The 15,971-nt window shown below is 32.4% G+C and overlaps 2 protein-coding genes across 2 annotated transcripts; one reads left to right on the forward strand and one right to left on the reverse strand.

Annotated features, from left to right (window-relative positions):
* Positions 1 to 1,436: 1,436 nt before the first annotated feature.
* On the reverse strand, positions 1,437 to 2,537 carry LOC118490292. Its single transcript, XM_035987820.1, has 2 exons — positions 2,463 to 2,537; positions 1,437 to 2,081 (listed from the first exon to the last, which is right to left on the reverse strand). Exons 1-2 carry the CDS (start codon positions 2,535 to 2,537, stop codon positions 1,437 to 1,439), a joined length of 720 nt encoding a protein of 239 aa, XP_035843713.1.
* A 12,252-nt stretch (positions 2,538 to 14,789) lies between these two features.
* On the forward strand, positions 14,790 to 15,353 carry LOC118490294. Its single transcript, XM_035987822.1, has 2 exons — positions 14,790 to 14,892; positions 15,000 to 15,353. The coding sequence occupies exons 1-2, from the start codon at positions 14,803 to 14,805 to the stop codon at positions 15,351 to 15,353; spliced, it is 444 nt and encodes a 147-aa protein (XP_035843715.1). The 5' UTR covers positions 14,790 to 14,802.
* Positions 15,354 to 15,971: the final 618 nt, after the last annotated feature.

Below are 15,971 nucleotides of genomic sequence, written 5' to 3' on the forward strand. Positions count from 1 at the left end.
CAAAGTGGTGTAATTTGAAAACTTATTTACCAAAATGGGTAGTTTCAAAAGTATTTACTAAAATAGGTAATTACTAATTTTATAGTTTCTCACTCCTATTTAAAAAAATTAAATACGCAGGTGCGTTTATTTTTTTTCGCAACATTCTGATATAAGTTTACCATCAGTATTCTTTTTCAATAGTTCGTTTATATGGTTTTTGATGGACGTAAACACGTATCGATATTGGTTAATATACAACTTTAAGAGAAATATATGTGTGTGTAAACATCTAGCATTACAATTTGTTTAAATATTCGGTTCTGTAGTAGTTCATACAAATACATCAAATAAAATATGTATGTTAATTACCTTAGCAAAACTAAACTGAAAATAGTATAATTCAATTAATCATAAAACTTTTTTGTTTAGACAACTGTTTATATACGATATTTTTTTTTATATTTTTACTTTTAAGCTTTATTATTTTAATTTTGTTTTTGTTTTTTGGTAGTAAATTAGAAACGTAAAAAAGGAATAATCATTCTTCAAACATATCGTTTTCTTGAGATTTGTTTCTTCTAAAATAAAACCTAAATAAAAATAATAGAAACAAAAAATTTAAGTATACTAAAAAAGTTATTACTTATTTTCAAAGGAAAATAACAGGTAACAGAAGGTATTTTGAGCCAAAAAAATGTGATTAAAACAGTGAAGAAGAAAAAAAAAAGTATTTATTTAGGTATTATGGATTTTTTTCAAATAAATTCATTTTTTAAGTAAAGAATATAAAACATAAAACTAACAACATTCATGCTAAAAATGATTAATTGAATAATTAGTTGATGAATTGATATTATTATCCAATGAGATTAGGAGTTAGAAACTATAAAGTTAGAAACTACCTATTTTGGTAAATATTTTTGAAACTACCCATTTTGGTAAATAAATTTTCAAAATACACCATTTTGGAAAAAAAAACTCCACTTTTAACCAAATTACGAATAATTAATTAGTAGTTATATTTTATCCCCCATACAAAAACTAACTACCCTCAAGTTTTTTAAATGACCATAACTTTTACGCACGCTAATATTTTTTTAAATACACAATAAATGCGAGCATTTTGTTCTTATTAATGTAAGTATGTAACTATAGTATTGCTATAATTGTTTCAATTAAAAAATTGATATATTATGTGATTAAGGGGACTAGGGGTGGTTCACTAGTGGTGGATTCCATTACTCCCACCCTCCAATCAAATCATGACATGTCATCAACCAAATTTTTATCACTAGTGATAGAAATGTAGGAGGGGTGGAATCACTAGTGATGGAATTCTATCACTCCCAATTTTTTTAATTTTCATTTTAAAATTAGAAATTAAAAATAAAACACTAAATTATAAATTTCATTAAACTTTAAAAATAAATTACATAACCAAATAAAAAAAACAACTAAACCGGTGGCATCTCCCAACCCCACTTTGCGCAAATCGCGCGCTTTTGTTCAATGACAACTGACTTGAACGGTTCGTCGAGATGGGCGTGGTTTTCACACAATATTTTTAAATCATTTTGTCTTTCAATCGTTTTCAAGTGTTCCTTGTACGCCTGCTCCCGTTCAACTTTTAGGGACATCATTGTTTCTTTTCTTTGTTCGGCCTTCTTGAATTGGGTCATTTTCTCCTCTTCGATTCTAAAGATCGACTCCGCCACCGCCTCCTTCCCTTTGCTTGACGATTCACCACCTCGTCTGCGTCGTGGCCTTGTGGGTGTAACTTCCTCAACGGGCTCGTTAAGGGGTTGATCGGGTTCGTCAAGAGGGTCGTCGTTTAAGTTCATTTGGGGCAAGTTATCCGACGCGGAAGTCGTGTAGTTCCCCGACTCGGATGTCTTTGATCTTTTCGAACCGCCTCGTTTTTTTGGAGCCGTAGGACCACGCGTGTCAACCAACTCAACGGGGACCCACTTCGGGTGATGTCTCGCAACTTCCCATGCCGCCACGTGTGAAAAAGTTCTCTTATGGTACGTTGTGCAATACTCTGCGATGGCTTGTTGCATGATCGTCGCCTCGCTCGCTCCACTTTGTGGGTTTCGGCTCTACAAAAAAAATAAAATGTTATAAAACTGTTTTTTTTTATAAATTTTTTTTATATAAAACTGTTTTTTATATAAAACTGTTTTTTTAATAAACTGTTTTTTATATAAACTGTTTTTTTAAACTGTTTTTTATATAAACTGTTTTATTTTTAAAAACTGTTTTTTTATATAAACTGTTTTATTTTTAAACTGTTTTTTTTAAACTGTTTTTTTTTAAACAGTTTTTTTATATAAACAGTTATTTTTTATAAACTGTTTTTTAATAAACAGTTTTTTTTATAACTGTTTTATTTTTAAACTGTTTTTTAACTGTTTTTTTTAAACAGTTTTTTTATATAAACAGTTTTTTTTATAAACTGTTTTTTTTAATAAAAAACATACCTTTTGAATGAAACAAGCGTTGAACTTGCTAATTTTCCCGTTCAAATCCGTCCACTTCGACGTCATTTGGTCCATGTTTCGTATCCTTGCACCGGGAAGTTTCATAAAATGATTAATAACCCGTCTCCAAAACGCATCCTTTCGTTGCTCGTTCCCGTGTTTCTTACTCTCCGAGATATGCAAATACGCCTTCGTCAACGAGACCTCCTCCTCGCTCGTCCAAGGTTGTCGGCCGATTGGAGCGATTTCTTGAACCTCAACATTTTGTTCTTCTTCCTCTTCCTCTTCCTCCGCTTCTTCTTCCTCTTCCTCTTCCTCGTCCTCGTCAAGACTTTGTTGTGGTTCACGTGGTTCATGCCACGCTTTTGCAAAATGATGAATGAGGGTGTTGTCTTCTAGTAGTGGGTCGAGTGTGTGGGGTTGGGTTTGATACGTTTGCGATTGAAATTGGTGAGGTTGAAACGGTGGAACGAACGGTTGGTTATGGTACGTTTGCGAATGAAAGGGTGGATATTGTTGGGTTTGAAAGGGTGGATATTGTTGGGTCTGAAAGGGTGGGACTTGGTCGGGTTCGTCTTGCAACCTAAAGCGTGCGGGCTCACCAAGATTCGCTCGAACCTTGGGCCTTATTTTCTTCGTACCCGAACCGCCACCTCTTTTTTTCGATCCACCACCTCTCTTGCTTGAACCTTCCATATTTCTTGTAAAAATGAGTGTGAAAATAGTTGAGAGTTTTTTGAATTTTTTGTATTGAGTGTGAGAATTGTTGAGAGTTTTATGAGTTTATGTATTGAAATATGTGGGATTTTATATAAAAAAAACAATAAACAACGTTCAAAAAATAACAAACGGTCAAAAAGCAACGGTCAAAAACATACAAGCGGTCAAAAATTTAGAAAGTTCAACGCGTGGTGGAGTTAACGCGTTACAAATGTAACGCGTGGTCATAAGACCGGTGGCGGTGTGCAACTCGTTTACAACGCGTTAAACTCCTTCATCACGTACCCGCCCCGAGTGGCCTAACAATGTATAGGGGTGAGCAATAACTGAATCATAGCCAAATCTGAAATGAAAACAGAAAAACCGAACCAAAATCAACCAATTAAACGTACGCTGAATTAACGGAAAACAAATTAAGCAAAAACCGAATTAGCCAAAAACTAGGTATTGGTTTTTATACCCCGTTTAACCAAAATTAACTGAACCGAACAAAACACTTCATATTTCTATACATTTCTAGCTTTTATACCTCCAGTTCATGTATTTCATATTTTATACCTCTATTTCATATATTTATACTTCGATTTATATTTATATTTATATTTCCATTTCATTTATTCATAGATCCTTTTCATATATTTATACCTCAATTTCTTTTATTTATATCTCAATTTCATTTATTTCTAAACAAAAGTTTTAGCTTAAGTTTGGTTTTGGCTATTAACCAAAATTAAACGAATCGAACCAAAAACGGTCAATCTAACAAAATAAACCAAACTGACTAACTAAAAACGAATTGGTTAATAAAATAGAATAACCGATACTTCGGTTTCGGGTTCGGTTGAGAAATCGAACCATGCACCCTTGAAGTGACTGTGTTTCCCGCCGCATTGCACGGACATCCTTTTAGTTATTGATTATATATTAATATAATTATGAATAAAAAAACTAAAAATAAATTATGTATACTAAGGGCAGACGGGGTGGAAGAAAGTTTCACCGTGATGGAAATATATCACGCGTGGAAGATAAGAACACACGGCCGCCACCTCCATTTTCACGCGTAAACTTTTCAACGCGTGGTATTTTTCACGGCGTGATGATTTTGATTGTTTGAGTGAAATTGTTGGGTTGTGGGGGAAAATTGTTGGGTGTGGTGAGTAACGACCATTTCCATTAAAAAAATGTTGTGAGTGATAGAATAAAGGTTGATGACATGACAGAACTTGATTGGATGTTGTGAGTGATGAGTGATGACGACCCATCCACTGTGTATATATAAAGTGAATAGAGAACATAGAATACCTTGATGAAAATAGTATCTCAATGTGGTGAGTGGTTGAAGTGGGTAGGCCTTGAAGGTACGTTTTACCTTTCACAAGATTGTGACTTGGAATGTGTACGCTACACAATATAAAGCACTACCAACTTGTTCGAATAGTGATTAATATATAAGTTAAATATTTTGTAAAATTTGCACGGTGTCTGCATTTAGGAGAAAGTATTGTAGATTTGTAGTATAATGTTTTCTTTTACTGCATGCTTATTATATAGAGACAGCAGAAAATAAATATGATCCATTCAATAACGACATCAGTTTTAAAGAATTTAATAGATTATGAATAAAGCTTCTTTCATGTTTGGTGGTTGTATTTTATTATTACAGAATTCATGGTACTTTATTTGGTTTTTTACTAATTAAACACACTATAAAGAAGCAAGTTATATGTGCATATATGTGTTGTAAGTTTGGCTTTGGGAGTTTTTCAAAAAAAAAAAATAGAAAATTTTCTTTTTAACCCTAAAGTTTTAATGTTTGACAATTTAAGTTTAAACTTCTAATTTTTGTTTTCTTTTAACCCTAAAGTTTTAATCTTTGACAATTTACCCTAAAGTTTTAATATTTGACAATTTAAGTTTAAAATTTTTAATCTTTGTTTCCTTTTTAACACTAAAGTTTTAATCTTTGACAATTTAACTTTAAAGTTTTAATTTTTGGTAAGTTAACCCCTTTGATTAATTTGATTTTTTACTTCTAATTCAAAAGTTTCCATCTTTTGCGATTTAACCACTTTGATTTTTTTTACTTATGTGTTGTAATCTTGACTTTGGAGGTTTTTCAAAGAAAAAATGATTATACATATGGTTGTTGTAACCTTGGCTTTGGAGGTTTTTAAAAAAAAATTGATTTTTTTTACTTTTCACCCAAAAGTATTTCATAAATTACTTTTAACCTAAAACTATTTGTTTTTTTTTTACTTTTAACACAAAACTTTTTATTTTTTGCAATCTATCCTCACAACTTTTTTTACTTTCAACTTTGGTCCTTTATAGTTTTCATTTTCCGCAAATTTTTCGCTATATGCTTCGTTCTAAATTTTGTGACTTAACACATCGCAACGTGCGTCTTTGGTTTAGCGTTTTTACGTTTCGTTCTAAATTTTGCGAGTTAACAAGACGCAATGTGTGTGTGTGGGTGAACATTTTTACATCATCTACGTTTTCCCGTTTGACGGGTTCAACATAACGTGCTTATCCTAAATCGATTTAGTTATAACTAAAGAATCCCCGCCGCATTGCGGCGGGTCGTAATTCTAGTATAATATAATATATTATAAAATAAATATGGCATATTAAATGTATTTGATAAACAGTGTATTGATACATAACATTTTAAGTTGATTGGAACTTATGATAAAAAGAAATATTTGATGAAAAAAAATAGAGAGGAATATATATGGGTTGGTTAACGAACAATATTTCTTAACGTACGATGTGTACGAGATAAAATTACGCACGTTATAAAACTCAAAAACCCTAATCACGCATGGTGAAAACCATAATCACACATGTTGAAACCCATAATCACGCATGAACATAATCACGCATGTTATATTTTCACAAAGTACGTTAAGCAAAATTATACAATACACTTTCACTATATATACAGATATAGAGGGTCAGGATTTAGAGAAAACGGTAGAAAGTGTGAGAACGGTGAGAACGCTTATGGATCGTCCGATTAAAACAATCTATAGACTAGATTGACGCGGTGACGTTTTCGTAAATAACATCAATTTTATTACGTGGACGCGCCTCATTAAGGGTAAAAGCGTCTTTACACCTCTATACCAAAACGCCATACTGATGAATAAAACGCCATTACGGACCAAAACACATCGCTATATAAACAAAAACATCCCAGACATAAAAACACACCCCCAGAACCTGAAACGCCATATTTTCTACTATATACCATTCATCTTACAAACGCCAAAATCCCCAAAACATCAAACACAACTACTCAAAAACACCATATTTTCTACTATATGCAATTAATCTTAGAAAACGCCAAAACACTCAATCATCAAAGATTCCAAAAAATCGACGGTTCTTTCATATACACTATTTCCTTAGTAAAACGCCAAAAATGTCAAATATCGTTTCTTGTATATTCAAATATTGTTCTACGCCAAAGTTTCAGATAATGCATTCTTACCTGAGGTGTTGTGACTCAAATAACATTTTGCTGCATGAGATGGACAAATCATAAACAAAAACATGCTGGAGTCAGACTTATGTCATTTTCTGTGTTTTGTTCTTGATGAATATTATAATAGCATGAAAAGACGAATGACACTGATGAGTTGTTTAAAGATACATATTCAAACAAAAAACATGTCATTTTGTCTTTCCAAATGGACACAAAAACACAAGCATGACTAAGCCAAACCACCAACGAACATGATTCAAAAAAGAAAGAGACTGATGACAGTGAAGATTTGGAAGATGAATTGTTTTTATTTTTATTTTTTTAATTTTCTTTTTCTGTTGTTTGTTATGTATTTTTCAACTTAGAATAAAAAAATACATTATGTTAATAAAACGCCAAACAGTCATAATGCATATGAAACGCCATAAATGGAGTAAAACGCCAAAAACTCCCAAACTATAATGAAAGTAGTTTGCAGAAGTATTTTAATTAATAAAAACTAAAAATGGAAAAAAAACGCCAAAAACTTCTTAAACCCATTCAAAAACGTCAAACTTGGGAGATGGAAAGTCTATGACCATAAAAACTCATAAAAAGTTGAACAAAAAAAGTAAAAATACATAGTAATTGAAAAGACGGCTTCTTTATTTAATATCATTTATTATAAATAAAATCATGCCTAAACTACGCGCCAAAAACATCCTATAAGAGAGACGTCTCTGCACAATCAACTGATCACAAAACCAGAAACAAACGTCATATTTCCTAGAAACCATTCACTTTCAAAAAGGCCAAAAATAATAGTTAAAAAAGCCACAGATGCAGAACCTCGATTCTGCTATATTGAGTATTGATCTGAATGAAACTTCACTAAATGGATTCTTCTCTGAGTTAGGTATCTCTATAATCTTTTGCTGAATGAGATGGATAAATATTCAAGATAAAGAGACTGATGACACTGATATGACATCATGTCACTTTGTTCTTAATGGATATATTGATGGCATGAAGGGATCAATACATTAGAGCAGGCGTTGGTCTTCAACATGTCATCAAACAAGTATATATCCACCCACCATAAAGGATGCCACAAAAAATAAGCATCTTCTAAAGACGGTCGTTATGTAGGAAAATAAGGATCTACATAAGGTATTAAAAAATAGGTTCAAAACGCCAAAAAGGTTAAAGTAGAAGAGGCTGATGACAGTGAAGATTTGGATGAGAAATTAGATTATAATTTTTAAATTTTTTTTCATTTTCTATTGTTTGTTATCTTATTCTCTGTAGTTTATCATCTAATTCTTTACTATTTTAAAAAATTGAGTATAAAACGCCAAAAACTACAAACACCAAAACGCCTGATAGTGTGAAAAACTGTGAGAACGAATGCTAGCAAAGCCCGATGTTGCTACATGAAATGCCAAAAACGCAAACAAAGTATTACTGGAAAAATCAACACTAATTGACAGATGAAAATTGAAAGAAACAGTAAAATAAAGAGACGGTATCATTATTGCCAAACATTATAGCTATATTAATGCCACGACATGGAAAATTGAAATTTATTTATCTTTTCAAAACGCCATAATTGCCTGTCACATTATAGGCCTGTATCCTACATGGCAAAACACTTGATATAATAAAATCAAGAAAATTACTGATGTTTTTTACATTAAACGCCTGCATCCTGATCTAAAAAACAATAAAAACGCCAAAACAATACTTAAAACGCCAAAATATTTACTATGATTCTGATCTAAAAACAATAAAAACGCCGCGTATTTATTAAACGCCAAAAAATGGAAAGATGAAGTGACATGCGTTAAAAAAATAAATATAAAAGGACAAAAAATCCCCTCCGCCCTTCTCTAAGCGGCGTGACACGTGTTGGGCCAGGAAGCGTTCTCACCGTTCTCACACTTTTGAGCGTTTTCTCCTGATCCTGTTTCTCTCTCTCTCTCTCTCTATATATATATATATATATATAGCATTTTGCAGTTCCAATTTATCTTTTTATGTCACTATTTAAGTACGGAAAACAAACTTTTACAATTACGATTGTTCATATATTTTTGTGTAAATATATTTTTTTTAAAGTCAATTATGAGTAGTTGGATTTATTTCTTTCGTTATTAGCATCCTTAAGAGAATGAGCCATCAACACGAACGAATTGCCATACATGTTCCACCAAATTAACACCAAGGTTAGTGTGTTTATCTCAGTTATGTGACGCCCATGTATTAGACTCTCAGTGTGTAATCAATTTCTTCAACGCCCTCATCGATGAGGTTTTTATTGTAGCGACAAATCGTAAGAGCTTTAACTTAAAGAATCATGTTATGCAATATGATACTAGCATAGATTACATGCCTCAATTTTTAGTAACCATGCACGTGCAGGGTTTTGCACTATGTGTCAACGTTGCTTAGGACACCAATTGTCCATTCCACATCCTTTCTTGACGATTCATGGCATTCCTTAAATTTCTTATGTTTGTCATCTTCCATAAATGTGAACGATTTAATAAATATTGTGTATTCAGTGTATATTCAGTCAACAAGATAATACTCATGTATTCCACTCCTGAAATCATAAACGAAGAATCATGTGCTACTTTGTTATGTGGACGTTGAAAATCATCAACTGTTGGAGAACATTAATGTCACTAATAGAATCAGAAACAATAAAGAAAGCATGCCAAATCCATAAATCATGTGACGCCACAACTTCCGACATTTGTTTCGGATATTAGTGATCACCTTGCGTGCATTAGGACAATTACGCTACGACCGATACGTACAATCGAGGCTACCAAGTATTTCAGGATGACACAATTACAAAATTTATATTTACTTTTCCATGATGTTTTTTCAGATATTTTCAGATACTAATCCCAAGAATCGCTAGATGTGTCGTATGTCGTTTAACGAATTATCGATGTGTAGCTCTGTACATGAGTAAAACCCCTTCTACGTCTCACATTCCATGATAATCTGAAAAACGGTGTTATCCTCCTTAAATCGTCAACTATTTCCTGGACTAGGCGACGCCTCATTCAAAACTGACGCTTAAATTGTCCGTTGGTGTACACGAGGTGACATGTGTGGACTATCTATACTTGTAACCCGATTTGTTTTCATATTAAGTGTAATCCAATCTATTAATCATGCAATAATACGTTTGAATTCTACGTTATTTTATTTTTCTTTTTGATACATGCTATTACATATACTAATTCATAGTCTTAATATGCTAATACACGAGTTATATACTTGAAACATTCGTTAAATTGGTTAAACGATGCATTTTAGTGGATAAACAAACTTGAGGGACTAAACCTGCCTCAAAATCAAACTTTTTGGATCCTTAGTGCACCCGCGCCACGCGGGACACCTTGCTAGCACTCGCGGAACACGCGGGAGGTCGATGTTGACCCAGTCAACTGGGCGCCTCCGCACCACGCTGCGGCCAAGGAACCCCCCCCCCCCCCCGTGTCACGTGAAGGAGTGTTTGGTTCGAATAGCAGGTTGCTCATGCACCAACTTTACACCTCCATAAACTCGATTTTAAGTTTCAAATCAGTTTCAATCAATGAATCTAGACATGATTCCTAATCATCTTCAACTACCAATTTAAAGTGTAACTCTGTAATTCAAAATCTCATTCAAGATCCATTAACATTCTTTATGAATATAATCAACTAAGGCTTTTAACACGAATTTGAGTTATAACCCTTGTTCCCTTGATCATTTCAAAATCCTTAGACCACAAACACACTATCAATTTCACCAATCTTTCAACAAATTCAAGAATCAAGAAAACTAGGTCATTTACGACCAATTTGTATGATTCCAAAGCCTAATCTTGTTATTTTTCAATTACAAAGCTCTTTATCATTTTCAGTAGTAGATAGAGGGCAATTGATTTTCAATTCGAGGATCACATTCTAGGCTTCGTGATGTGCTAAAAGTAGTTTAATAAAAACGACCTAAATCAACTTAATTTAGACACTAAGTGATACTCTAGACTCTCTAAACTCGACTAAACTACTAACCAGCAACCGAACCGATCGACTCTAGTAAAGCTAAGTAAGTCCGGAAATCAAACCCACATGACTCAGTTTCACTACGTTAACTAGACTCTATAGACTTAGACTGACACTGACATGACACTAACTGTTTTTATATTTGATGAGGTTGACTAGGCTAATGAGGCTAACTTCGCATATATTATTTATATATATAACTACATCGCAAAAAGCTTTATATGTGTGTATAATTATATTACTATGATTAAAAAACAAATAAAATGTATTTAATGTTTATTATACACAGAAAATTATTCAATAAAAGCATAAAAATAATTATACAGCTAATAAATAATATATGAGTCGAGCGTGTATAATTGTTTATGAGCCGTGTTAAAGTTTTAGATGTTAAACTCGAAACGCCTCTAGTTTTCAAACTTGAGCTCAAGCTTAGTGAAATTTTACTTCGCTCATGTGTATTCAACTATCTATCTAATATGATTTGGGTTTTTTTTTTCTTCAATCATGATGGCATGCAAATTTTGTTGATAAATTATGTGGATACCTTCTCCACGCACACTCTGAAACAAAACCTAATGATGAAAGCAAGGAAACATTTTTGTGACAACACGTTCATTTATTAAATGGTGGGTTCTACCCCTTGTCTCCCAATTTCTTCTGGTTTTCTCGAACTTTCTCTCAACCTTGAACACACTAACATAGATTATATTGCATGCTTCTATCATCGCATATAGATTTATAAAGATGAAAGGTTTATTTTGTTTATAAAACAAAGTATCTTATATGGGCTTTAATAATGCGTGTTACATCATCAATTTAAAATACAGAACTGTAAAATAAAATAAAACACTTGTATATAATGCTTTAAAGATATATGGAAATGAGAAAGAGAGGCGATTACCCACGCCTTACTACAAAAAAAGTGAGCAGTAGGGACTAAATTATCAGAGACTGATGTTTCAGTCTCACATATATCGTATCTGGGACTGATTTTCAGTTGCTGATAACATTGGGGACTAATGTTTACACAACACATTTTAGCGACTAATATTCAGTCGCTGATATATAGGTGCCTTATTTGAGACTAAATTTCAGTCGCAAATATATTTCCTATATAATGAAATATGGTACAAATGTATTTGAAACTATTCTTCAGTCTCTAATATAAAAGAAATGTATTTGGGACTGAAAATATTCAGTCGTTGAATGCCTTTTGGTATAGGAAATGTTCAACGACTAATTTTCACTCTCTAGTTATGTTAATATAAATTCTACCATTTTATGAGAATTATGAAGGACTAAAAATCAGCCTTAAAGATCTTTGTTTTGCAATATTATTTGGGACTCATATTTACTCTCTGGTATATTATAGACTCAAGATTAGTCCTCACAATACTTGAAACAAACCATATCAGGTATTGAGGTTAGAGACTTATATTCAGTCTCTTGTATGTTGTGGTTAATTCAGACATTCTTAAAGAACAATAAAAGGCAGAAAATCAATATCTAAGATTAAAAGAGGTTAAACTATCACAAGACTATTTATGAAACCTATCAACCGTTAGTAATTGTCGAAACAAGGAAATTCAATAATAAATTGTTCAAAAGGTATATGCATTATAAGTTTAACATAATACATAATATGTCCAAGTCAAGTCTAACAAAATTGCACAAAAGAAGTTCAAATTTCATAAAATACAAAAAAAAAAAAAAAAAAAAAAAAAAACGTTTGCTAGCATCCAAATCAACTTGCACCGGCATCGTATCAACAACTTGTTTATGCCCAAGTAACACAAGCATCTAAAATAAGTTCCTTCGAAATCCATCCTTATCGCATGTCTGAAAGATGTTAGCGTCAAATTAGTTAACCCGTTAAGACATATTTGCTTATAAATTACAAGAATTTGTAAATTTCGAGTATTAAACTATTAATATTCAACAAAAACTTAAAATAGTTTTTTTTTGAGTTTAATAGGCCGTGTTCATGTAAAACCGCAAAGGACCACTAATTATGAAACCCAAAAAAGCCTACCCAAAAACAAGCGTTAACAAAAAAAAAAAAAAAAACAACCAAAAATGAGACATCATACATTTTAAGCCAATTGCTTGACTCAACTTATACATACTTAAATAAGCTAAAATTCACCTAGATTACAGTAAATTTCCTTAAAAAAAATACCTGAAATAAGACATATGCCTTTATCAATGAATCCAAACTGAACCAGAACGGAATTACCTGCAAGCATAATATCAATGGATAATGTTAGTTAATTATTTACCTGAACTAATACTGCATTTTGGTAGAATTGCTTGTCTAACCGACTGGTAGTTTCACTGTGGCGATTATTTACCAACGACGAAAGTATTGGAGAAAAGTTAGTTAATTAAATGCAAGTTAAAAAAACTGATTTAATCCACATGACATATACGAAACACTTAATCGAGCATTTTGTTCTAAATGAATCATTTGTGTATCTATATGCATCTATAAATACATGATTGCATACACATATACATAATAAAACTAACTATAACTGAATCCTAAGAAATTGAATCCAGAAAGAAAACAAGAATGCTGGATCAAAAACAAAACTTCCAACAGATAACAGGCTCAGATTGATGAATCAGATGTGGGTATCTAGTTATCTAGTTATCGATTCAGTTTCGGGTATTTTTCAGTCCAGGTTTCAAACAGGTTAATGTTTATTCGTTAAGTCGGGTCTGGGTTTCAGGTTAATCGAGTTTCAAAAATATTACATTAAATCGAATACCAACCTTAATGTTTATTCGTTAAGTCGGGTCTGGGTTATGCTTCAAACAGGCCTGGTTAATTTTGTATTTAGGCTGCATTTATACTCTCTATATAAAACCTATTTTGTTTTGTTAAATTCATGCTCTTTGCTTCATTACTGAATCCAATTGTGTACATAACTATTATTGGCATTAAGCTAGTTGATTGTTTTGTGGATGAATTGCTAAATTGTTCTTCATAACAGTAGATTATGTATTAATTAAGTATTGTTTTCAACTCAAGTGTCATGATACTACTGTTGATAGCGTTAGAATTGTAATTTTGTCATACATGAACTAGTTATTATTTAAATCGTATTTTACATGCAGAACAACCAGCTGATACAGAACAACAATCTGTTGATCCACCAAAGAGGCGCGGTCCGAATTTAAATCTTAGCGTCAATAGGACTCTAAAGGATTTACCTGAGGGTTCTAAAATCCCTTTGAGAATGGATGAGCATACAATATCCTTTATTGGGACCTCAGCAACAGACTTTGCGACCGAGTGTGGAATCATTATGCGCAATATTTGTCCGATGAACTATCACACATGGGAATCAGTACCGGAAGATGCGAAAACCTTGATGTATGAGAAACTAGAAGTAAGTTGTATTATTTTTACTTTTAAATATTTAGAAGCTATTATGATGTTACATTTTCGTTTCTATCATTAACAATGTATTCGATCGATTCGATGTAGGGAAAATTCGAGTTATTGCGAACAAATACTATTTTTATGGAGTATGTGAATGCTCGCCTACATGCCCAGTGGAAACGCACCCGAGGTAAATGGAGTGAACATTGGAAGAAGAACGGAGGGAAAACCAATCCGCAGCTAGCAAGATCTAAAAGGAAATCTGATTGCCCGATTCAAGAATGGAATCATTTGTGCGACTATTGGGAGTTAGAAAAAACTAAGGTATGCTATTTTTTTTTACAAATCCAATACATATACATGAATTACTTTCTTACTTTTCGGGTCTAACATGTATGACTTTTTTATTATTTATAGAAATATAGTGATAAGATGGAAGCTAATAGAGCAAAACAAGTTAATATAAGCAGAGGGGGCTCTCGGTCGATAGCCAATCATACATATCAAATGGTAAGATTTAGACTTTCGACTCATAGTGCAATATATTATTGATGTTAATGTAGTAGTAGAATTTGATGAGTTTTTCTTAGGCTTATATCTATTATAAAAAGATTGATTTTACTCTTTTCAGAATAAATCTAATCATCATTATTATAATTTTTATAATGTTAGATAAATCCCGAGACTCAGATGCCGCCTAGCCCGTTAGAACTTTATCACAAGCTGCATTTCAATGCCACGAAACAAGGATGGCTAAATGAAAATTCACGTATTGAATATGTAAGCATCTTCTAGTTAAAAACGTTTGATTATGATTTTTTTGTCAAATATATATTCCGCGTTGCTACTAGTTTTAAATACTATTCTCTTACCTTCTATTATGATAGGAAAACATCATTGCACATAAACAGGCAGCCTTGGATGAATTAAATTCTAAAGGAATAACAATTACCACTACTATGGAGCATCAACTTGAGAAAGAAGCCATAAAAAGTGTTTGTGGTAGGAAGAAAACAATACAATCAGCATGGGAGGTTGGTGTTGGGCCCGTGTTGAGGAAAAAAGATAGTTGGATGAAATCGGTAGCTGAATCATCTCAACGAGACTCAAGTGAGAACGAAAGTCTGAGAAATAAGGTTATTGCACTCGAGGCGAAACAGAAACGAGATAAGGAGAAATATGAAAGATGTTTGAGTTCATTGGCACAAAGTTTCCAGACTTTGAAAGCACAATACCCATAGATGCAAGTGATGAAGTTGTTAGTGATAATACAATTTAGGTAGTTAGTTATGATGTTTATTATTATTTTTTTTTATCTAGTACTCTTTTAAACTTTAGAACCGGTTATTTGGTGTTATTTTGCTTGGTTATTGTTATAATATTAGTGCTTGAATGTATTAGAATTTTGGGAAGCAAAAGGCAAATTTACGAATTATATTACTGTAATTTAGTAACTGTATTTTAATATATAAACTAAAAAAATAGTCATTGCAAAACATATTAGAGACTGATTTAGAAGACTGATTTTCAGACCCCCAAATAAATATATTAGAGACTAAACATGAATGTTATCTTAGACTGATTATTAGACTCCACAAGTACATATTGGAGACTAAAATAACATAGTATCGGATACTAATTTTTAGTCACTAAACTTGCCATATTAGCGACTGAAATCGAGTCGTACCTGGGACTAATTCTCAGTCTTTAAAACCGTTTATTGCAGACTGATCTGATCCGGAATCATGATGTAATGAAACCAATAGGGACTATATATACTTGTTTAGATAACTAATTAGCAGTCCCTATAGTTACACAGAGGGACTGAAATATCATAGTATCTGAGACTGATTTGCAGT

The sequence above is a fragment of the Helianthus annuus genome, chromosome 1 (genome assembly GCF_002127325.2).
Source record: "Helianthus annuus cultivar XRQ/B chromosome 1, HanXRQr2.0-SUNRISE, whole genome shotgun sequence".
In the NCBI taxonomy this organism is placed as follows: Eukaryota; Viridiplantae; Streptophyta; class Magnoliopsida; order Asterales; family Asteraceae; genus Helianthus; species Helianthus annuus.